General features: G+C 40.0%; 1 protein-coding gene across 5 annotated transcripts in view; it reads left to right on the top strand.

The window, feature by feature from the left end:
• Positions 1 to 24099, top strand: part of col18a1b (collagen type XVIII alpha 1 chain b) — a 51890-nt gene that overhangs the window by 4995 nt on the left and 22796 nt on the right. For 2 of the 5 annotated variants that reach the window (XM_072683792.1, XM_072683790.1), the window contains exons 1-6: positions 10889 to 11773; positions 20392 to 20933; positions 22307 to 22393; positions 22615 to 22665; positions 22849 to 22939; positions 23572 to 23625. In XM_072683792.1, the coding sequence (XP_072539893.1) occupies positions 10954 to 11773; positions 20392 to 20933; positions 22307 to 22393; positions 22615 to 22665; positions 22849 to 22939; positions 23572 to 23625 (1645 nt within the window). In that variant the 5' untranslated portion in view covers positions 10889 to 10953. Of the gene's footprint in view, positions 1 to 10888; positions 11774 to 20391; positions 20934 to 22306; positions 22394 to 22614; positions 22666 to 22848; positions 22940 to 23571; positions 23626 to 24099 lie in introns of those variants that run through there. The other 3 variants (XM_072683793.1, XM_072683794.1, XM_072683791.1) reach the window with 3 other exon arrangements.

Raw genomic sequence — 24099 nt, 5'->3', positions numbered from 1 at the left:
GCATGGGGGTGGCAACTTCATGCTTTGGGGCTGTTTCTCTGCAAAGGGACTAGGACGACTGGTCCGTGTACATGAAAAAATGAATGGGGCCATGTATTGTGAGATTTTGAGTGCAAACCTCCTTCCATCAGCAAGGGCATTGAAGATGAAATGTGGCTGGGTCTTTCAGCATGACAATGATCCCAAGCACACTTCCAGGGCAATAAAGGAGTGGCTTCGTAAGAAGCATTTCAAGGTCCTGGAGTGGCCTAGCCCCAGACAGCCCCAAAACATCACTGCTCTAGAGGAGATCTGCATGGAGGAATGGGCCAACATACCAGCAACGGTGTGTGCCAACCTTGTGAAGACTTACAGAAAACGTTTGACCTTTGTCATTGCCAACAAAGGATATATAACAAAGTATTGAGATGAACTTTTGTTATTGACCAAATACTTATTTTCCACCATTATTTGCAAATAAAGACTGTCAAGACTGTTGCACAGCAGTTTTGAGGTTTTGGAATTGGCCTGTTTACAGCACTGTTTTGGTTATGCTGGTATTCACTTTTGAGGAAACAACAGTGTTTGAGGTTCACGGTATGTCACTTTCATGTACCAGACTCTCTTTATTTAACTTTGCCTAGGTAAATACAAATGACACCTTTAACCCAGTCAGACAAAATGGAGCATGGTCTTTGTTTTTTTTTGTTTTTTGTTTTTTTGACCTATCATACAATATAACTTCATGTAGTCTTGGCTCTGGGCAGTTTTGAACAACAGAAAACTCCAACAAGTGTTACGCCATCAGGGGGTTTTCCTGTTAACAAAGGAACAGGATTGGCACAGCCTGGTAATAAATCTTGGCTGTGACATTCTTCTGGAGGACACAATCGTGCTCTTCATTACTGTCTTGGTTGAACAGCACATGCTGTGCATGAAGGGCAAGTGTCATATAGAAAGAGCCTTCACAATAAATGTTCTTCATGCAGAGAAGCTGGCATCCGGCCACTCTATCAAGATTTGCAGGAGGAGGACTGCAAACTGTTCCAATGAAAGGAGTCTATGGAGCAGGCCACTCAAAGTCAAAGTTTGTGATGGAGATGTTTGGTCATTTTGAGTTTAGTTCTCTTTTGAAAGAAATATGCTTGTTTATCAGAGCATCAAAATGCTTGCAGTTGCAGAGCAGGTGGTTCTTAACTGAAAGTGTGTAATGTCTGAATGCTTCTATACTGCTTGCAGATAAAGTTCTTGCGAGTTGTTCTAGTGTCAAAGAACTGTGTTCAAGTTTCACAACTGTAATTTTATTTGTGCCGTGGCAAAACGGATGAAGCACTGTAATCATAAATGAGGCACTGTTCTTCTCTTGCTGACTGTTCTGTTCGGCTGGTTTCTACTGAATACTGCATTGTTAAATTGAGGTATGGGCAGCAGCCACTCAGTGATGCTATTGTGTCCAAATACCATTTACATTCTGCAGTCACTGCTTTATTTCAGATGAGTTGTTGTTAACAGAAGCACTGTGTGAGAGTAGACTATAAAAATGCATCGCAATGTGCTGTTAATAACCCAATACCCCCCACATGTAACCTCCAGTGACCACTTATACAGGGCTATGAACTGTATAAGTCTCTCTTATAAGAATCTCTCTTGCTCACTCACTCTCCTGCACCAAACCCACACACATTCTCTCTCTCTCTCTCTCTCTCTCTCTCTCTCTCTCTCTCTCTCTCTCTCTTTCTCTCTTAGACTTACACAGTTATCTCTAATCTCACACTCTCAATCCACACTTGCCATTTTTTACACATTAATGGTCTTACACTACCCTCTAAAACAACCTCTTGATCAATTTTCACTATTGATAAAGTTTCAGATTAAACACATTCAGGTACAGCAACAAGCTAGTCAGTCACAGCCAGTCTGTATCTGCATTCTAAAGCCTAGGCTGCAGCTAAAGTAGGGCAGGTCCTCAGTAGGACTGCCCCATGAAAACTCCTTCTTAGTGGCCTGTTGGCCAGTGTATAAGTGTGTTGCATAGCAAATGTAAATGTTTCTGTTGAGCATTGCTGTGGCTATCAAAAAAAAGTATTGTACTGAGCTTATATGAGTGAAAAGTGTATTTAGCTGTTTGAAGTAACAGGTTTGATCAAAATAAAGTTAATAAAGTTAAAGTTAATAAAGTTAGCATAGTGATGAACCCCTTATGATAATAACCACTAATTATAAGGGATGCACAATCTATAATATCTATCTATTAACTATTAACTATCTATTAACTCCAGCTGAAAACTTATAATGCAACTTATAATAATTTAATTTGGAAAACAAGCATGACTGACTATGTTCCTGTTAATAAGGTTGTAGGTGTAAGTTTTACTACAGTGGAAACATCAGTGAGGACTTGCAAAATCATGTTAAGGAAATGTTTGTTCATGAATGTGTGTAATTGTCAGTGTCGAAGCTGAAGTGGAAAGCCTTAGGGTGTTTAGAAACAATATACATACTGTACATCTGGGGAAGCTTAGTATTTTCTTCCACACATGAACACAAGATGGCACTGCTTCACTTCCTTTTCAGCCATGCATGGTTTCAGTGTAATGTACAACATGATTCATCCTTTGCATCTTATGCAGCAGTTTTATGAAAAATATTAGGCATAGTGTAGTATATATATATATATATGTATATATATATATATATATATATATATATATATATATATATATATATATATACATATATATATAGTCCTGTCAATTGTAAGGTTCATGCATACATGAATAGACCCACAACTTTAACACTGGTTCAGAGGTGGTTCCACCAGTAACACCCCACATGACCTGCCATTTTAAAGGTGCTCTGATCTATCGTAATTTATTGCCATCATAATTTAAATATTGTTAAGATTCGTGCACTTTGTCACGTTTGGAGAACAGAAAACATAAGCACTCAAACTACTAAACTAAACAGACAGGCCAAGCCAACAAACTATAAACTGGCATAAACACAACCACAGGAACATGCACATTTTAACATGCAAAAGACAAGACAAGGCACGACTGAAACAAAGGGATACTTATATGAAGGACAATGAGGAAAACCTGGGAGTAACAAGGGGGCGTGGTTAAAAAGGAGACACTGGTGGAAACACTAATGGACAGGCGGGGTTAGGACAGACAAGACACAAGCGGAGCCATTTGCTTGAAAGCACATGGCAACACAAAACAGAGGCAGACATGACAGAACCCCCCCGTGCACCCGAACCTCCAGGGCGTATAAAACCAAACCGTTCAGAACAAACAGTTCTGGGTATTGGCCATGGTCCACAACCTGAGACAGGCAGGACCACTGGCACAGAGTCAGGGGCGGATGGCCTGGGAGCCACAGGCACTGGAGCAGACGATCTGGGAGCCGCAGGCACTGGAGCTGGGGCGGTGGGCGCTGCTGGCACTGGAGCAGATGTGGCATGCGCTGCTGGCACAGGCACTGGAGCAGATGCGTTGGGTGCTGTTGGCACAGGAAGAGAAGCGGCAGGTGCCGCTGGCACAGGCACAGACGCGACAGGCGCCGTCATCACAGAAGCAGCTGGCACTGCTTGCCTTGGGGCAGTCACAGATGCCACTGCCTGAACAGAACTAGAAACAGGGGCAGCCGGCACTGCTTGACTTGTAGTAGGCGCAGATACCACTGCCGGAACAGAAATGGGCAGCTGGCACTGCTTGCCTTGCCACAGGCGCAAATGCCACTGCCGGGACAGGAACAGAGGCGGGCGGGCCGCCGAGACAGGAACAGAGGCCGGAGGCCTGGGCGCAGACACTGGAGCTGGGTCCTTGGGTGCAGACATGGAAGCTTGGACGGACTGCTCTGGTGCCATGGACGCCTGCATGAGAAAGTCAAGAATGTCCTATGGGCTAGGATACTCATGCTAGGCACCCCGGTTAGCCTTGCACTCAGGCTCCAGGCTAACCGTACCAAGCCCTATCTCTCCCTCAAAGTCCTCCCCATTCCATAGAACAAAGCCTTCAAATGATGGAGGGAACCCCAAAAACATGATTCATGATAAACACCTCAATATGAATCCAGAACAAACTGAAACAGAACAAACAGGAACATAACAAACAGGAAAAGCAAACATAAGCACTCAAACTACCAAACTAAACAGACAGGCCAAGCCAACAAACCATAAACTGGCGTAAACACAACCGCAGGAACATGCACATTTTAACACATACAAGACCAGACAAGGCATGACTGAAACAAAAGGCTACTTATACGGAGGATAAAGAGAAAAACCTGGGAGTAACAAGGGGCCTGGATACAAAGGAGACACTGGTGGAAACACTAATGGACAGGCGGGGTTAGGACAGACAAGACACAAACAGAGCCATGCTTGGGAGCACATGGCAACACAAAACAGAGGCAGACATGACAGAACAGGGGCAGGCATGACATACTTGACCAATTTTATTGCTTTCAAAATATATACTTCAGGAACTGACTTTTCTAACATGATTATCCCACCCTTTGATAAAATGCAGGTCATGTTGGGTGTTCCTGTTTTTAACTTATTTCACTAAACCCAACTTTGGTTTCTGGTCATTTCATATAAAATGGTATATGGTCTTTTTGTATTCATAGTGAATTCAGTCTGAAGTATGCTTAAGTATAGCCTACTTCAACAGGCTATTTAGAGCTCAGTCAACTAGAACATAACACATAACGTCCACCTTCCAAACAAGAGGACCCTTCTCATGTATAGATTTTGATGCAAAAAATACATACCATTAAAGTAACATTATACACATACACACACATTCTTATGCGTATGTGTGTGTAACATTACTAGTATGGGAAAAGTGGTACTTCTGTCAGCAGAAAACAATTAACCACAGATAAGAAATCATTAAAGGCCATTAAGCACAATTAGACCACCCAATGCACACTATGTAGACTTCCACACAGAGACAAGGGCTGGTTTTAATCCAGACTTTTACAAACAACCACATGTACAGTTCATGTAGGATGGCAGATTCACTAGAAGGTTTCAAAACACCCACAAAGCTGTTCCTTTATGGCCAAATTTAAATGGCAGTATAATCCCTTACACAAAGGCAAACTTGTCGTCTTCAACAGGCAGCGTTACCCACTGTTCCCATGTGTGGTCTCTGGGTGTGCTCCATGAATCTAAGCGAAACAGTACTGTTGGTCAGGAAGCAGGCTTTAAACCCTGAGAACCCTGAGTGGCACTGAAGACAGCTGCAGATGGTGCCTTTTGGGGCTAAAGGCAATTATGCCCTACACTCCCAGAACCAGCAGAGCTGACAGAAACAGCTGCATGAGTTTCTGATTAGTCAGAGGAAAGTAAAGTTACTATTTCATTTGAGCACTTATTTTATTTTTTTAAAGTAAACAATATATTTACAAAGTTTATCTCAGCTTGTGACAAAGCAAGTAATTACACAATTGTTAAGAACTGAACTCTTCTTCATTATAAAATAGATAGTTCTGGACTTAAAAGTGTCATACCCCATTTTACAAGTTACCACAGTTCCCTGGGGTTTTAATAAAATTATATACTTACCACAAGAATTAAACTCCATACCACCCCTGTTTAAAATGGATGGTTTGAGTGCCTGTTTCATTCAATGAAAATAAGCCACAGCTTTTTTATTATCACTACCCTGGCTAAGTTTATATTAATTGGTCCATGTTTGCACTAGATAGCTAATGTTTACTTCACCTTAAGTTCACATTTTTCTCTTTCTCTCTTGCTCACTCACTCTCCTGCACCAAACCCACACACATTCTCTCTCTCTCTCTCTCTCTCTCTCTCTCTCCTAATTGTAGTCTGCTGTACCTGCCTTTTTTCTGGTTTCCAACTACTCAGATTAGGATTGATATAAACTCATGATGAAGTTTGTATCACAACTGACATAAATAGATTTGTTGATTGTGAATTGATGATAAATAGATCCCCATGTCAAGTGTTGTACAGGTTTAAATGGTTTTACAAAAGCCCAAAACTACCTTTGTCCCCACTTTGGATGAATGACTAGAAAGAACGTTCACCCTTAATTGGTCAACTGTGGATAATCTGTGGCATGTTTTTGTGAGCGCTTAGCAGAACTCTAAACACAGTTCTGAAAATGTGGTGCACATGGCAGGCTAGAAGAGTGCTTTGCAGTCATGGTAAATGAGGCACCATACTGAAGACAACAACAAACGAAAGAAATGCTCTTTAGATTGATGTTCAAATGACATAACGTAATGCACATAAGTAAAATCAATAGAAAATGAATATACTTGACTCCTTTTTACAAAGTTAGTACATTTATCAATTATGCACAGTGTGGTATCAATTATGTCTGTCTACTCCTATTAAACTACACTGCTTGGTGGAAGAAAAAACAAAAACAAACAAAAAAAAGTTTTTGTGTGGTAGTGCTTTTCTAAACAGTCGGAAGGCATAAGTAAAATCTTACTTGGGTTCCCCAATCATGCCAGTGTTTTTAATTATGGAAGACACAAAACAGAAGACTGTTTATATGCTGCTATCTTGAATTGTTAGAAAAGGCATCAATGATATCTTTGAAAAGAAAAAATACTATAGAAAGAAAATATATATCTTTTGTGGCTTGGGGGCTCTATGCAATTACATACTATTATACTATTATACAGCCCTGGTTACAATGATTTTACCACACAATCCTTCAAAGCCATGTTAACCATGGTCAAATGATTGTGATGCATGGTCTTGTGCATTTCTTTATTTAATTGTGAAATAAACTGTTAAATGACTAGTTAAATTAAACTTTTAGGTTAAATGTACACCATGCTGAGTAAGGCACCACTCAAATGTGAGCAATGAGAGTTCAGTCGACTCTTTTTTTACTATGTATACACAGATGTGAAGAGTCGCTGTCTCGCACACACATGCAGGGTCAAGGTGAAGCATGCGGCTGCCATGCCTTGAACATGTAGCATATGCAGCTTTGTTATATAGCAGGCAGAGACCCAAGACACTGACCCACTCTGCCTTTGTAAACATTGACATCTTCATTTAACGGCCTCCATGGAAGATAAAGCACTCACAGCCCCTGCTGGTTGTGTGCCTTGCCACCATGTGGGTGTTTTTATATGCTCAACGGATGCCCCTTGTCACGTGCTAGCATCAGTGCTCTCTATTCTGCTATTGAGAGAAGTAGAGGAAGGTAGACAGCAGTACATCCGTCAGTGGAAAACAAATATATAGCACCCCATGCATGTATTGCACTAAAAACATATGACAAACGGTTTGAAGTAAACTCCAGAGAGACATTTTTAAATAACCCAGTTTCCTCCTATTCTCCTGTCGTAACATTGTGCCCATAAAAATAAACTTTATTTGGTGTGAATCAAAATGCTGTGAGAGTTCCCTAAACCTTGAAAATTCTGCTGGATGATTTCCAGTCATTTTGGTATTGTTTCTTTGGATAAATATGTACTTTTAAATAATAATAACTTGGCCACCATTCCTTACAGTCTTCCATATAACACAACCACACAGTGTAGCTTGGAGGCCTAATGTTGTTCTTAGTCAAACATTCTACTGTACACTCATAAATAAAAGTCCCTTAAATATATATAGAACATTATTTACCTATTATACCCTTTTACACAATTCAACATAGTTCTTGAGGGTCTAAATGAAATGAGAATGTAAACAATGGTGCAGTTTAAACTGATGTAATTGCAGCAAAGCATCAAAAGCTCATCAGGCTCTAATAGCATTAAGATAATATTCAGTCTGCTAAACAGTGAGTGAGTGAGTTACAAGCCAGGTCCAGGAGGTGCTTTGCATCTGAAAATGTGCCAACCCCTCTCAAGAACAATATGTCATGGCACATGTTTCTTTGCCAACAGTGGTTTAAATGAGTAACAGAGTCAAAAGTAACAGGGTTGGATTTTTACCAACTTGGGACACCTGCTTCGTCTTTTGTCTGAGGTTAAGGGTATTAAACAAGATGATCTCATAAGAAATGTCTACATAGGTTAATTGTTGCACTCCAAATATCTGACCTATTTGGACATTTAAGGTTTGGGCATTTAGGCTAAGGTTAGGTTTGGGTGTCTGACTGAGGTAATCACATTACATTTTACATTTTTTTTTGGTTTGCTTGGTCACAGTAACGTTAGGTTTGTGAGTCGATTCTCCATTGTGAGTCATGTGGACATTTTCGGAAGGAAATCAGGATGGTATTAAAAGAGTTATATCCTGCTTTTGTTGGAGAATATATGTCTACAGTCCAGGGAGGCCTTTCTTTGGAGTGTTTTGTGATGGATGATCGCCACCCTATCTTATCCCAAAAGTAATAGATGGAGCACACAGTTCCACTGCTCCACAGTTCAATGCTGGGGCCTTTATATCCCTGTAGCCCATGACTGGAATTAGGCATGGTGCCATTGAGTTCATATATTCTATTTTACTGGCAGTACTTCTCTACGAGGACTAGACAAGCCGTGACTGTGTCAGCAATGTGTGTAACTGAATGCATTCATTAGAAGGGATGTCAACAAACATTTGGACATATAGTGTATGTTATTGCATGGTGAAATTACATACACATGTAATGTACATATATATTATAACTATAAAATAGTTGCTTTTTGAAACATGGGCCTCATACATTTGATCATCCCTGCTATTGTTTGGAAATATCAGCCACCTGGATCAGGCAAGCTGTGAATCAGGGTCATGGTGAGGTTGGAAGGGGGCAGAGTTATCTGCTCACAAACCACAGCTGGTCACTCTCTGGCCTCTAGTTTCATTAAGGAAGTGTGAGTAGTGTGTGTATGTGCCTGCATGTGTATGTGCATACATGCATGTAAAATACATCTGCTTGTCAGACAGAGAGTAATTGTTAGAAAACTGGCCTAAACCTCTGGAACGAGCACAGAGAAGTGGCAGCTGGATGGAACAGTTGGGGAAGGGGATTTTCCACAGTGTGTGTTCGCGCATGGTCCAAATCCGTCGGTGGGAAAGCTAACCCTTTGCAATTAGTGGGCTTTGCCCTGATGAGGTCATGAGCTGCCATAGAGTAGATTGAAACATTCACCAGATCAGATGAACTACGTTGTCAGCTGCTGTGGATCGGTCTCTTAAAACAATGCTTAACAAACATGAATCAAAGTTTTGTTTGTAATTCCTAATCCCCTCAGAAACTAAGAAAAAAGATGGGAGGGCTGTTTGGTCCTTTTGTTCTCGCAGAGGCCTGCAGTCTGATAAATCTGTAGGAAGATACTGCAGTTCAACAAGCAAGAACTGTTAACTAATCCTGGTCAGACTAGCTTGTATAGTTGCTTCAGTTCAAACTAAAGCAAACACCTCATGCAATAGTGTGTACCATTCGGAATACTAAGAAAAGCTATAAACTCTCGCTTTCAACTCAGGAAATCTTGGCCCACCTCACTAAAGGAGGTCAAGTATATCCACAATAACCACAAACAAGGTAAACTGCATAAATCACCACACATACACAAAGCCATAAATAACCATTATTGGCAGGCCAAAAGGTCCTCTTTTTGTACTATGTTTCTCAACAGCCTCTGGGGGCAACAAGATCTGTTTATGTTCTACAATAATTCATGCAGAGCTTTGTGTTCATACAAAGTAGTAAATTTAATGTTGGCAGCAGCCAGTTCAAATGACTGTTATTAATCTTTACCTTTTCCCAGGGGAGTGTTGGGATCAGAGACACTTTACACAATTTTACAAAATGTGTGGCATGCAAATATACTAATATCCGAAAGGTATTAGGTTAAGGATAAAACATTCTAGTCAACAGTTTAAGCTGTTTCATAACATTTGGCCAACCCAAGAGTTCTAAGGTGTTACCAATGTGTCAGGCCTTAGCTTACATTTACATTTAAGGTATTTAACAGACGCACTTGTCTAGAGTGATACCTCTAAGCTTATTTGCTACTAAATACAAAAGTCAGAATGGAGAACATAGTACTCTGCACTACACGTTGCCCAAGCCCTTACACCCAGGGGAAGTTTGTTCCATCACTTCGGTTTCACATGACCTTCATAGAAAAAACAGTTCCTGCATCATTTCCACAAAAGAAATGTTGTTTTTTTATCTTTTTCAAATTTTACTGCATTTTCTATGCAATTTGTAGGGCCAATTACCCAATGCCCATTTAAAGGAACTCCCCCTATTACTAGCAATACCCACAAAACTACGAAGGTGTCTCCACAAGCCAGCCACTGCCCCTTTTCAGTCCCATGTTTCGAACTAGTGTTCCTTGGATTATAGCGGCAGCGCCACAGTCCACTGGACCACTCAGAGAACTCATATTAGAATTTTGGCCCAGTTATGATATAATATATAATATAATATAATATATAATATTATATATATATATATATTATTAGAAGCAGTGGGCTAACAAATAGTGGATCCCTAACATGGATTTGATTTCCTGATTGTACAAATTCAGTTAGTATTACAGGACATATTACCATCAGTATAAGCCTGTGATTCAGTCAATAATTGCTGTGCTTCCAAAATGTTGTGTTTGTTCTGGCCAGAAGTTATAGTGAACAGCTGTAGAAATTCCTAGTGCTTTGTTGTTTTGCATTGCATTGATGAAGGTAGACTACTCAAGTAAAAATGCCAGGCAGCAAATTGGGTGACCCATATTTTGGGAAGAGATTAGATATTGTTGAGAAATACTCCACCAAGAGAAAGCATTTGGAAGGTCTGCAGGAGACTATGCACATCTGTGCAGACTCTATGGCGGCGTGACACAGCATTAGGAGGACGTGGAGGGTGGGAACTGACCAATAAGTCCCTCCTTTTCATTCGCTCACTGTTGAGGGGAGGGAGGGAGACTGGGATTCCCATTGCCATTCTGGGTTTGGAGGTTGTTTAGCGTGCTTGCAAACAGGTTCTGAATGACTCATATACTAAAAGGACTGGTGCAGAGTCAGACATGAGATTGTGGACGGGCTTGGCCCTCCTGGCGCTCTATGCAGCTCCTCTAAATACTTGGGGGTGGCAACCCAATAACTTCACAACGAAGGCCCCAGCAGTGGATAATGAAACTTCTACCAGTGGAACGGCCCTGAAGAAAGAGGACATATCCGATGTTGGAGCAGAAATTCTTGATGTTGCCAATGGGATCCGGAAATTTGTGGAAAAGTGGGACCAAGATCCAACAACTGTTGCCACAAGTACAGTTGCCACAGGGACCACAACTGGAGTCCCTACAAGCCAGGGCAGTGTCAACACGGGTAATGGCAAATCTTTAGCAGAGATGGTGCATTTTGATTCAGGTTTTAAAAGATCCTCAGGTAATGATACTCAGTCAGGGATAGGGTCTGAGTCCACTGTGGATTTGGATCAGGAAATAACTGCAAAGCCAATACCAGTGGACTCCTCAGAATGCTTTCCAAGGGGTTCTGATTGGCCCATCTGCTCTTCAGGTGGCACTGGGCACTTTTCATTGCCCAACTTTTTGAACCACACCAGGCCAGAGGATGTGTCAGCCATGTTAAATGAGTGGGCATGGCTTGTGCGGTCAGGTTGCCACCATGGGGTGGAGTGGTTTTTTTGCCTGTTGCTGGTGCCACAGTGCCACACACCCTTGGACAAGGCCTCAATGGCCCTGCTGCCCTGCCGCAGCTTCTGTGAAGTTCTGCTGGACAGCTGCTGGACAGCCTTGCAGGAGAGGGGCCTGCCTGTGGCCTGCCACACCCTCCCTGAAGGACAACACCCCGGCCAGCCATGCATGGTTGTTAGCAACCTCAAAGGTAAAACGGTGTCCTAGCTGAAATGCATCTAATAGATGAGATGCATTTCCAATCTGTGACACCTGTCTCGTAGGTGTGTGTTGTTTGTTAAGGTGCCTGATGCTGCTGCAAAGGGCTCAGCTGTTGCTCTGCTCTGCCTATGCTTTGCCAGGGCTCAGACTCACGCACCAAAAGAGAAACACTAACCCAAAGAGTTTGCCCACCACTGCGCATGCATGGCTGCGCATGCATGGCTCTACATAGTGAAACACATTCATTCAGACATTCATGCATGCTAATTGTGTTGCCTCACTAAACTTCTCATTATTTTTCATTTACATTTTTTTGTGGTCTAAAACACCCATGTAAAACCATAAAAAAAACATCTGGAAAAGTGAACATATTATGGCATGTCGTAAATTTGATCTGTGCCTGTCACCATGCCAGAAAACTTCCAGAGGGGTTTCCTGCAGCAAAGAGAATAGTGAGGTCACCTTTTAGGCGATCAAGTACACAGCTTTTTGATTTTACTTTGTGCAGTCTGTTGGTTGCTGACTTTTAAGTCTTTATAGTGCATAAATCATGTCAGGATGATGTTGTTATCAGGCTTTGTTTCACAAAGATGAAAAAGATCAATATAGTGGAGGTAACTCATGGAATAGACAGGAATGGTGGGAAGGGGCCCTGTTTCCTTTGCTGAAGTGCCATATCCGTTTCTCTGCCATAATAAATCATCTGAGGACATGTTCTCTTGTTTAATGTGAGTTTCCCATAATAGTTATTTTTCCACAAGAAGACAATCATGTTTTACTGTCAGACAAGACACTGACATCACGTGTGCTAGATGACCTGGTTTCCATTGCTCTAATTAACATTTTGATGATTTGAGCATAAAGATTGACTTTTGTCTTTCCAGTGAAAATATTATTGGGTCTGCAGACTATGCAGACTACTTGAACAGCAGTCCACAAGGCTGTCCCAGGGTAAGACAACCCACGTGTAATGCAATGCTGTGCACTGCAGTGCTCTGTGAGGAGGCAAAATTGATTCTAGGAGTCATGGTGACATTCTTATCACATGCAGCCATCAGTTTGTTCATCACAATGTATTTCAAAGTCTGTATTTGTTTGTCTAGTAAGGATTTGTTTGGTAAGGAATTAAAACTGGGTGGACGTGCATGAACAATAGAGCGGCTGGGATGCTGTAAAGACCACTGACATGCTGGAGAATTGGAGTGGGCACTCAGAAAAGACTGCTTATTGTGCCCCTAGTTGAGGAAAGAAGGGCAAGAGGCTTTAGTGCATGCTGCGTGTAACAAGGCCCCCTCTTAGTAGCCAGACAAGGGGGCAGAGGAGCCAGAAAGAGGCTCAGAAAGCGCCTACATACATGCCACAGAACAGTTTCTTTCTGATGATGAGCAGTAAAATGATTAACTGCATTTTGCAGAGATGCTCATGAAGAAAGAGCACATTGTTGGTGGATAGATGGTAATGTCAGTTTTGAATGGATTCACACTGCCTCAGAGTTCCATGGGAGACATTCATATGTGGTGTCACAATTTTTCATATTTGTGATTGGCTTTGAAGTACACTTTTAGCTTGATGACACTGTAGGACTGTAGGCTGTCCTTGAGCTAACATTGTGGTCTCTTAAGTGGTCTACATGCTATATTAAAAAGTATCCATATTGTCAGAGGGTTCCAATTATGGGCAGAGTCCTCAGAGTCCTCTGCAACACAAACTCTTCATAGCCTTAAAAGAAATGCAAGGTATATTGCGTGACTAATCCTATTGCCTGGACCAGAAAGTTTAGAATTTTGCTGGAGCATTTCAGCGTGAAGTGTAAAGAATCATAAACAGCAAAGGAAGGAAGCCTACAAAAAGGAAGCCTACAGCTTGGTAATCTCTAGATAACACTGTAAAAAGTAGAAGAACATGGGAGAATTACTTCCAACCCTTAAGAATAGTGCCTAAGAATTTACTGTAAATGAGTAGCAAGGAGTTCAGCATGTCCATAGTTAGGGGAACTAGAACAACAGAGCCAGGTTTTAAGAAGTCTCCCTGGTAAATGCTGTATCAATTTGCCATTTGTAGTTTACAGAATGTATAATATATATTTTTTAACTAATTAATTAACGTACAGAACTTTACACATTATTGTATTAATTTATATAAAACAATTCTGCAACAAAAAACTAATGGCAGTAAAATAGAAACATGTCAATAGTCAGTTACATTTTTTAGCTGTGTGATATCAAAGGATATGTAAATTGTGTAAATGATTGTAATGAGTACTAACTCTAGCTAACAGTCGTTAAATAATGTGTTTAGAGAAGCATATCTCTGAGGACAGGACATTTATATATACATTTATATATAACATTTTACATTTTATATTTTCACTGCTCATATAATAAAAGGTTTTGACTCCAAAAGGGGATAAAATGCTGCATTTAACTACTTCCAGTGATAAAAAGTAAAAGAACATTCCTCTTGGAACTAGGATTTTCTCCTCAACAATTCAGGATAGTGCTCTAAACCCCAAGCTCAGCTTATGACATCAAATAAACATGGCTGCTTGCGTCATCAACAGTTCTAAAAAAAAGTACAGCAGAGAGATGATGAAGTTCAGAGCACTGACTTCCCATTTCCGCGCATATCAGCATATCATCTCTCTTATACAAAAGCCTTGTATATCTGTCTCCTGTAAAGTTGCTGTTTTGGAGATACAAGGTTTTGTATGACAGTGACGATATATAGAAATGCTTTGATCGGGCCCTGAGTGGTCCAGCAGGATAAAGGGCTGTCACTATGACCAGATGATTGCTACTCTGAATTCTGTTCATGCAGATGGCTATTGGCAGCCGTAGCCCTGAGAAAGCATTAAACATTTCCCATTATGCTTACAGCTCACCAACACCTCATTATCCACCGTGTCTATAAACTTCAGCTGTGCCCAGGCTGCATTTAACAGACTAGGAGCATTCTGATCTAGTTGCTACTGAATGAATGTATTCAGCTGTGACAGCTGGCTCAAGCTGGTCATCTCTTAGTCTTATCTCTCAAGAAGCATTGAACTTCAGCCTGTCTCAGAGGGCTCATATTATCTGAATTGGGTCTCTTGAGGGCCCAAAGAGGTATTGGGTCACAAGGGTCTTCGATTATCTCCAAGAAATTCTAACCGCAATTACCTGTCCAACTGGATATGCTCGTGAACAATAATAGTGCTTATTTTCAAAGACCTTTATTCTTGCAGGGGCAGTTTGGTGCCTTCCTGTGTGCACTCTTTTTCATGTTTATGAAATCTTTAATAAAGGAGGTGAATTAAGAAAAGCAGAGAGTACAGATGTAAAGTACCCTTATGAAATATTTTTTCATTTAGTCAGTTTGTTACTACCACATTACAGATTAAACTGTATGATGACTCTCCAAATCTCCAAAAAACATAAAAACAGTATAGTGTCCTGTAAGAGCCCTAAAATTGTATTTAGTCTTATGAGAGATAACAGACTACATTAACATTTTTTGCATCCAATAAACTGTATAGGTTACTGTTTATACAGTGCAAAAGGGGCTCCCAAGTATTTGGCTGAGCAGCTTGTGGACATAATTGGGAACAATTAGTCAAACTTCTTCATTCCTCATCTCACAAGTTTTTGCAGGCTGGCTTATGCCCGCCTGTAGCTGAAACAGGCATTTTGTTTGGTTCTGTGACTAATTTAGACACTGTGTCTGCCTGTACAGTGAAGGTTAGAGATGCTTGAGCAGTGCAAATTCATTTAAAGTGGTAAGACGTTAACCCAGTGCGACACTCCTAAGACTACGTTCAGCTGCCTTTGTGACATGATTGGAGCTGCATCAGAGCGTCCCCCAAACTAGTTTAGCTGAGTATTTACTACTAGTATAATACTAGTATTTGCTATTAAACATGTTTAAGGACATTTTCATTTTTTTCTGAAGATAGATTTATTGAGTAACACTGAATTCTGTTGTTAGTAATCAGTGAAACATGATTCATATTCCAGTTGCTCTGCCTCCATTATACTCTTCCAGGTGGTGGGCCTTCAGGGACTGTGAGAGTCTATGTGGGGAGGTGGGATACAAGCAAGAGCGGACACATCTGGAGTAAATAACAAGAGACTTGTATTCCCATAATCCCTTGTGTCCGAAACAGTATGAAGACCTGTGACAGCAGAGCAGAGGAACGTAGTGAATGTTGGCAGAGTAAATGAGGGATTAGATAGCCATGGCGAATGGAGGATCATGTCACAGTGCAGAAAAGCTGCCGAGCTACTGCTGCAGTGGAAATACGATGATCACTGGACATCCCGTTCCCACAGTTGAGTCGGTTAGGCTGCTTCAGCACTGGTTCACTAGGGAATCCAAAACTGCCAGCTGATGTCTATTGCTAGTTCTCTGTGAAAGCACAAAATAACGAATTTAGGCTTTGTGAAGAGAGACAAGTGGAATCTCTGTATATGCAGCTCAGTTTTACCAGTCAGCTCAGATTTCATGTTTTTCATAATGAGCAAAAAGACAAATCAGAAGCTGTGCTGCAAGTTCAATATGCAGTCTTATGCAAAAATGTGGACACCTTTGGACAACTGACTGTAATATTTAATTCATAGTTCTATGTTCAATTATCTACAAAGGCTGTGTTCATACCTCTGAATGTGGTATAACTTTACTTGGATGGTCCATTGTAGATGCCGAATAGACGCTCACCTTACATTCAACTAACATTCAGCTGATTATGCATTACATGCAGCTGAATGGTTGTCTGTTGAATGTAACACTATACCACTCCTAACAATAACCTTACTCTTGAATCAACCCTAAATCCTAACCCTAACCTTAACCTTTATCTAAATCTTAATTCTAATCTTAAATTTAAGACAAAGGGTAAGGGTCATTCAGTAGACAGTCATTTACATGTAACTTACATTTCAGTTGCATTAATGTACATATTTATGAATGTTAGTTAAATGTCAGGTAATCATTTATGGGGCAGCTATAATGGATGATCCAAGTAAAGTGGTAAATAAATGTGTAATTTGCATAACACTGTACTGTATATCACTGACTAACTGTAGTTTAGGCTGATGGTAAAGTCAGTTGGTAAAGTCAGTTGTAAATAAAAAACAACTGCAGTGACAGCCCCAAGCCAGGGCTTTTAATTAAGAGGTACTTTAAGTTGCAACCTTTACTCACTCGGATGAGCAAATTCACCAACACATCTTGTAATTGTGGATATTCTTGTGTCCCATACAATATTTTTAGAATTAGTTGGGGATTTGGGGTGGTGATTATTCAAGATCCTGACCTCACTAACACTGAATGTAGTCAAATCCTCACAGTAATGCTCTAGTAGAAAGCACTAGTAGAAATAATCTAGGAGAAAGTCTTCACTGGACAGTAGAGACACTTACTCCAACAAAAGCAGCGTAAACTCTTTTTGGATTTAAACTTTTGATATTTATGGCCCCAACGGAAGGCCTAGCTTTTGTAGTCACTGGCTCCCAGCTTAAGCAGGGGACCTCACAATGAGGATGCAACAAGAAACAAACTGTGTGAACAAAGTATACATGATTCTTGTGTTTAAACAAATCCAAGTCTCCATGGAAAGTATGAGTAAACTGTATAAGAACTAGAATCAAACTATTCTGTACTCTGTTTAAGTGTGGTAATGGTGTGTGATGGTGGTTTACATAGAAATCCTTTCTGTGGCACTGAAATACAATAGCAGTATTAAAAGGCCAGCTGCAAGTGAAGTGGCATCAGATTGTAAGAGCATGATAACCAAGTGTATTTTCCTCTGATGAATCAATTACAGTCGTTGTAGAGTGAGTGTTTAGATACGTTGTTTTGTACCTGCACCCTATTAACAATTTTAGTTGTTTATTTAATTGGCCCTTATTTAAATACATGAATGTCATGCTCACACACAAACTTTGGATATGTATGCTTAGCTCAGAATAAAAAGCCCAACAAAATTTCACATCATCAACATTCTAACTTTAGCTGCGTCCTCTCGGGGCATGCACTTTATAGCCTTTTCTGAGCTGTAGCTCACTACTTTTCCTATGCTTTCTGTGGAAGTGGAAATAATCATTAATAAATGTTCTGTCATTTTTAGTCCTCTGAGGCAGTGGAGTGTTTGAATTTTCTGTCTTATGTTCCCGTGAGGTGCAAGCTCGCTTTTTCCTTGTCTATAATTTTAGCCCATGTGGATATCCTAATTTTCCATAGCTTTATGTTATGGTAGGACCCTGGGAACTCATTTGGAATGTTCCATATTGAATACAGGAGTTCACACTGTAGTTCTTACATCTATTGCTTAAGATCTGAACTTGATGTACTGTTTGCCATTTGTTTGGAAAATGTGCTATGGTTATGGAGAGACATTATGAAAAAATACAGTTGCAATCAATATTATTGAACCTCATTGCAGATTATGTTTATTATATTATCATTTTTACAATATTATTTATTTACTTTCAGCAATTTTCATCATCTTCCTGACAAGCATCTTTAGTATTAATTATATAAATATATATATATATATATATTAGTGATACATTGTTAAAATTATAACATTCTTTAGGGACATTTGGAGGTTCTTCTTAGACTTTGAGGAACCTTCAGGAAAATGTTTTTAAAACAAAAAGCACCTTAAGAGGTTTCTCCACAGTGTAAAATTAAAGAACCTCCCACAGTTTCTCAGGGATCTTATACTTTTGACAGTGGACATAGCCAGACACCTGCTTCTGATCTATAGCCAGTGTTCCTTTAACGTTGAACTTGCAAACTTTGCTTCCAGCTTCCAGCAACATTTAGTGCCTTTACTATCTTTCTGTATCATTTTCATTGTTTGTGCAAGGCATCTGTTCTCTGAACTTTCTGGACAACTCTCTTGACATGCCAAAATCCTAATATGCAGTCATGCATCACAGTCTACAAACCCAGTCAACAAAGCCAGTCCAGATATTTAATGTGTTTTATCACAAGCACAACTGATGCATTTAATATAGCCTGTGATTTGCCACGTGATTTGCAAAAATTACGTCTTATGAGGGATTCTGTTCAGGGGAGTTGTGGGGTTTGTGTTGAATTTGGAGAAACGTAAAGTTATTTAAATTGTTCTTGCAAAATTGCTAACAGTTGAAAGTTTGTAGATTTTCATAATAACCTAATTTGCATGGAGGTCTTCCTGTCTTCTATGTTAATAATGCAGTTTCATGATCTAGCAAAGCCAACAATTGAAACACTGTACTAATACTGGGCAGGGAGTCCTGCTTTCAAAACAGCCTTAATTCTTCATGGCATGGATTCCACAAAATGGACTTTCATGCTTTAAAAAGCTCATGTCATTGTCAGTTTGAGAAAACGTTTGCTTTGTGACATGGTGCATTATCATGCTGGATTCTCATGTATTATTGGCTGATTACATATTCTCATGTAAGTGTACAGGTCTTCCTAATAAATTGCTCGGTGGGTGTAACAAATCAGTCATGCTTTAACGCTACTCTGCTTAAACAAAACAATAATCTGAATCTGAACTTTGTTAGATACTAGCTTGTCCTCAACAATAATGGAAACCTAGTCTATTCTTAAATTCTGAGTAGGGAACGCTGTGGAGATGATTAGTTTGACAGGGTTAAAGGGTGTGTCAACTTGTTTTCTTAATCTGTATGTGATTATAGCTATAGGGTTCTGCATGAATGTACTTGTGACTTCCGAATAACAAGTAATATTGGTTGTTTGTTTCTGTTGGATTTGTGTTGGGGAGGACAATATTGGCTCAGCAGACAAAGATGCTTGAGGATTGCAAGTTCGAATCCCAGGTCATGCTGCTTTGCCATTAGCAGCCAGAGCCTGAGAGAGCACAATTGGTCATGCTCTTTGTGGAAGACTAGATAGCGCTCTTTCTAATGACTCCCATTGTGATGCTGGCCGGCACAGTCATCTGTTGGCTGATATATCAGAGCAGGGGATTGGGCACCTTCTTTCAATTGCATTGGCTGCCTAGCGATGCTGCATTGGCTGCAGTTTGAAAAGAGGTGGTGGCTGACTTCACTCGTATTGCAGGAGGAATGTGCTTATCCTAGTGTTGGGAGATGCCATTATATAATATAATATGTTTAAAATGCATCTTTCCCCAATTATTACATCTTTCAGGTGCATTTTTAAGAGTTGACTATTTAACATGGTGCTTGACTATAAATATGATACATATTTGTGAATTTCCCCACTGTGGGACTAATAAAGGATTATCTTATCTTGTCTTATCTAAAAGGTTACAATGCCTAAATGGTTGGCACACAGCTCACTTGCACAAAGTTTGTCATCTCTCATCACATTATGGCATGTTATGCACTGTTTAGCACTGTGTAATATTTTAGCACCACTTAACTCAAAGCTGCCTACTATGCCCTTGTTGGTTAATAAACATCTGGTAACACATTATTAACATATTTGAGTAATATTGTTAATTAGGTTAAGACAGTGTTTATGTTTGGTAATGTCTGCATTCTCATGGTGTATATGCTGTAGGACTTTCCAGACTATGTTTAACTGCTTACTGTTACTTTGCAACTAACCAGCCATAAGCTTACTGTCTGTGTCTCACTGTGTTTGCAGAGGAGAGTGGAGTCTCGTTGCTGCAGCTGATTGGCAGCCCACCACCCAAAGACATCACTCGTGTAGATGGCCCTGATGGCCACCCTGCCTACCTGTTTGGGGAGGAATCCAGCGCAGGCCAGCTAGCCCGAACCCATCTGCCCAGCCCCTTCTACAGAGACTTCTCCCTCGTCTTCCAGCTCAAGCCCACATCAGAAGATGCAGGGGTCATCTTTGCCATCACAGACTCTGACCAGAAGATTATGCATGTGGGAGTGAAGTTGTCGGCTGTTGAGGGCAGTGCTAGGAAGATTATATTCTACTACACTGAGCCAGGCACTAATAAATCAGTAGAGGTGGGCAGCTTTGAAGTGCCCTACCAGCCTGACGACTGGAGCCGCTTCTCCTTGGCTGTGAACCTCAACCAGATATCATTCTATGGGGACTGCGACTCAGAACCCAAAGTGGTGACCTTTGAGCGTTCCACCGATGATCTAGACCTGGAAACAGGTGCTGGGGTCTTTGTTGGACATGGTGGAATGGCTGACCCAGACAAGTATAAGGTTGTTGTGTGCACCTTCATATACAGTGCCCTCTGTGGGGCTTCATGGGTATTTGTGATTCCTCAGATTAGAGCTATCTGCCGATGACTTAATGAAGAAAATATAGAGGCTACACTGCAAGATACAAACCACAAAACAGGATGACCAAGCTTTGCTAGAAAGTGCTTTGCTCTCACAAATTGGCTTATTTGTCCACATGACCTATTCCAGAACCTTTTGCAGGCTCTTTTTAAAAATAAAAAAGTGCATTACCTGCATCTAATGGTTTGCAGAATCTTGCAGTTCTTTTACCAGGGTGAAATGGGGCAAAACACAAATATTGCTGCACAACTTTGATTTCTTTTTAAATCAACACCGAAATATACACTTACCCACTTAAATGTTATTCATAATATTATGAATTATGTGCTGCTGAAAGTTTTTATAAAGGATTTTAACTTGCCAACATAAAGGCCTCGTAACTCCCTGTTAGTGATCATGATTGACTACAGCTGGTAGCTCAATGGACTGACCAACACACAATACAGTAGGAACGTCCAAAATGATCATAGATTTACAGAAGCCAAGAATGTCTCTTGTAGCCATTCTTAACAGCTGCAGATTCCAAAATCATCAGTTCAAGTATTTGGACATTGCAAACGTGAATTCAAGTTATTGGGAGGTGTAGCCACTTTGCCAAGGTCTGGAAAAAGATCTAAAACCTCAGCTTAGAGGAAATTGGTTCAGATGGTTCAGAAATTGTTTGAAGGAACCATCCAAAAGCACATGTCTGCCATGAAGTGGAAGCTTCTGGAACACCAGTGTCATTGTCCACAGTCAAATAATTTTAGCTAATCATGGACTGCGAATCTGTCCCTGCTCCAAAAACAATACTTTGAATCCCAAATAAAGTTTGCAGCTGACCTCATGAAAAAAAGGTTCATGGTCATATGAGAAAAAGATGTTAAGCATGGTGGTAGCAACATTTTCTGAGGCTGTTTTGGTACTGGTACACTGGTACATAAATGGAATAATACAGAAGCAGGACTACTTCAGAATTCTCAAGCAAAATCTCAAACTATCAACTCAATAGCTGAAACCTAGAAGGAATTGGTATCACACATCAAAGGTGGCTGAGGAATGAATAAAGCAGGCTAATATTAAGCTTTATACTATTTTAATATATATATATATATATATATATATATATATATATATATATATATATATATATATATATTGCTTGTTGCACTAGCCTTGTAGCTCTAAAATTAGGAAGCCCTTTATCTAATTATATAAACAATAAAACTGTCTTGGCTGATGGATTATGTTTGGGGTCAAGGGGAAATTATGTAACCATTATAATGAAACAAATGCTTGTCTGTGATTCTTAGGGCATTATCTCAGAATTAAAGATAGTGGGAAACCCAAGGGCCGCTGAACGCCGTTGCGATGAAGCTGAAGATGACGATGAGGATTACGTAAGAAATTTATTTAACAACACTATTTTCACATCCTCCTTCATGTACTGACCGTACTTCAGGTTTAATTCAGGTTTTTCTGTTTTGTTTGCCTTTAAATCATACTGTGTTCTCTCAGTATACTGTATTCAAAATCTGTTCCTCTCTTAGTCTCTTTAAATGGCTACAATTAAAATACAAATACTTTGTTTTTGTTGGTTTCTTTCTTTTTTTCAATCCAGACTTCAGGAGACTATGGGAGTGGTTTGGAGCCAGATATAGACAAAATTACAGTAAGAAATCTTTAACACAAACTTTTTATTTTATGTTACCATATTATTGTTTTAACATAATGAGTCAGCTGCTACACAGTGTATACCAATACAGCAAAACTTTCCTGGCAATCGAAAGTATATAGCCATTTATATTCTTCTTTCAATAAACAGAAAATAACCTTAACTGTGCATTTATTTTAGGCTTCCTCTGTGCTGCAGCCTCTTCCTCTACCTCCTGTTGCCACATCTAGCAAATCCCAACTGGACACCGATGATCAGCAGGGGGAAACAGGTGAGATTGCTGGCATTATATTCTCTGATGTGGTTTTCAGTTTGTGTCTCAATTGGGGAAAAAACTGTCTTGGCCTGATTTTGTCTGTTGTTATGTTGTTGCCCATTAATCCCTTAAAATTGTCTTATTATCATACAACCACAACAGACATGCTTTATTAACAGCTATGTATGTTAGGGATTATAAGTAACCATCAATCCCATATACAGATGTTTTTGTTTTTTATTTTAAAGTGTTAATAATGGGAACTGTAGTTCTGCAGCATTGTATTGGGCTACAGTTTAGCATCTAGCAACAACCCTGCTTCTGAGTTGCATTTTGATAGTAGATGTCTTCAACAGTAACTAGGCCAAGAGACTGACTAAGAGGGAGTGTAATATGTTTTACAGGGAGCTCTGGCCCCCTTGTGGACAATGGCTGCACTTGTATGTGTATTACTGTCACTGTCTAAAAGATTATGTTTGTATGTACACATCTAAATGTGTGCACAGTTTGTTTGATTTTACAGTGTGATATTATTTACTCTGCAATGTTTGTTTATTTGGTTAATTATGAGTGATATTTGCAGAATATCTCAATAATAATTATTGCGGAATCTATGGAATTCTACCTTTTCTTATAACATTTTGCAGGCAAGGATGACCAGAGCCTAGTGGAGTCTAAGCCTGGCATACAGGGTCCTAAAGGTTAGTTTAGTTATAATATGCATGTCTAAACTCTCTATTTAGTTTGATATCATTGCGAGGTGTACAGTCTACTGAGGGGAAGGGTGTTAAAAGGTGTGCAGGATTTTCACAAAAGAGATTACTGGAGACTGACTGACATGCATCACTTGTTAAGAAGTTGCGGGTGGGGCGCTTCAGTTAGCTCTACGTTGTATGGCAGTGTGTATGTGTGAGGGTAAGAGGTAGTTAAGTCAATCTAAAATTATGTAGCTCTGTCATTGATGATGCTGATGACTGTATATTTACATTTGCGTTTAGATATGTTTAGAATTTTTCCAGCTGTGGTGGAAAGCATCCACTGCACCTACATTTACTCATTCACGTGGGCATGAGTGCACTATGGTTCCATGTTTACATGGCTTCTGTGCCATCTCGTTCGGCATTATTTAAAAACTGAAAAACTCACAGGGTGACAAACTAAGTGAACTAAGTGAA

Source organism: Salminus brasiliensis, chromosome 7 (genome assembly GCF_030463535.1).
Source record: "Salminus brasiliensis chromosome 7, fSalBra1.hap2, whole genome shotgun sequence".
In the NCBI taxonomy this organism is placed as follows: domain Eukaryota; kingdom Metazoa; phylum Chordata; class Actinopteri; order Characiformes; family Bryconidae; genus Salminus; species Salminus brasiliensis.
The sequence above is the reverse complement of the archived record's forward strand: the minus strand, read 5'-3'. Positions and strand labels throughout refer to the sequence as shown.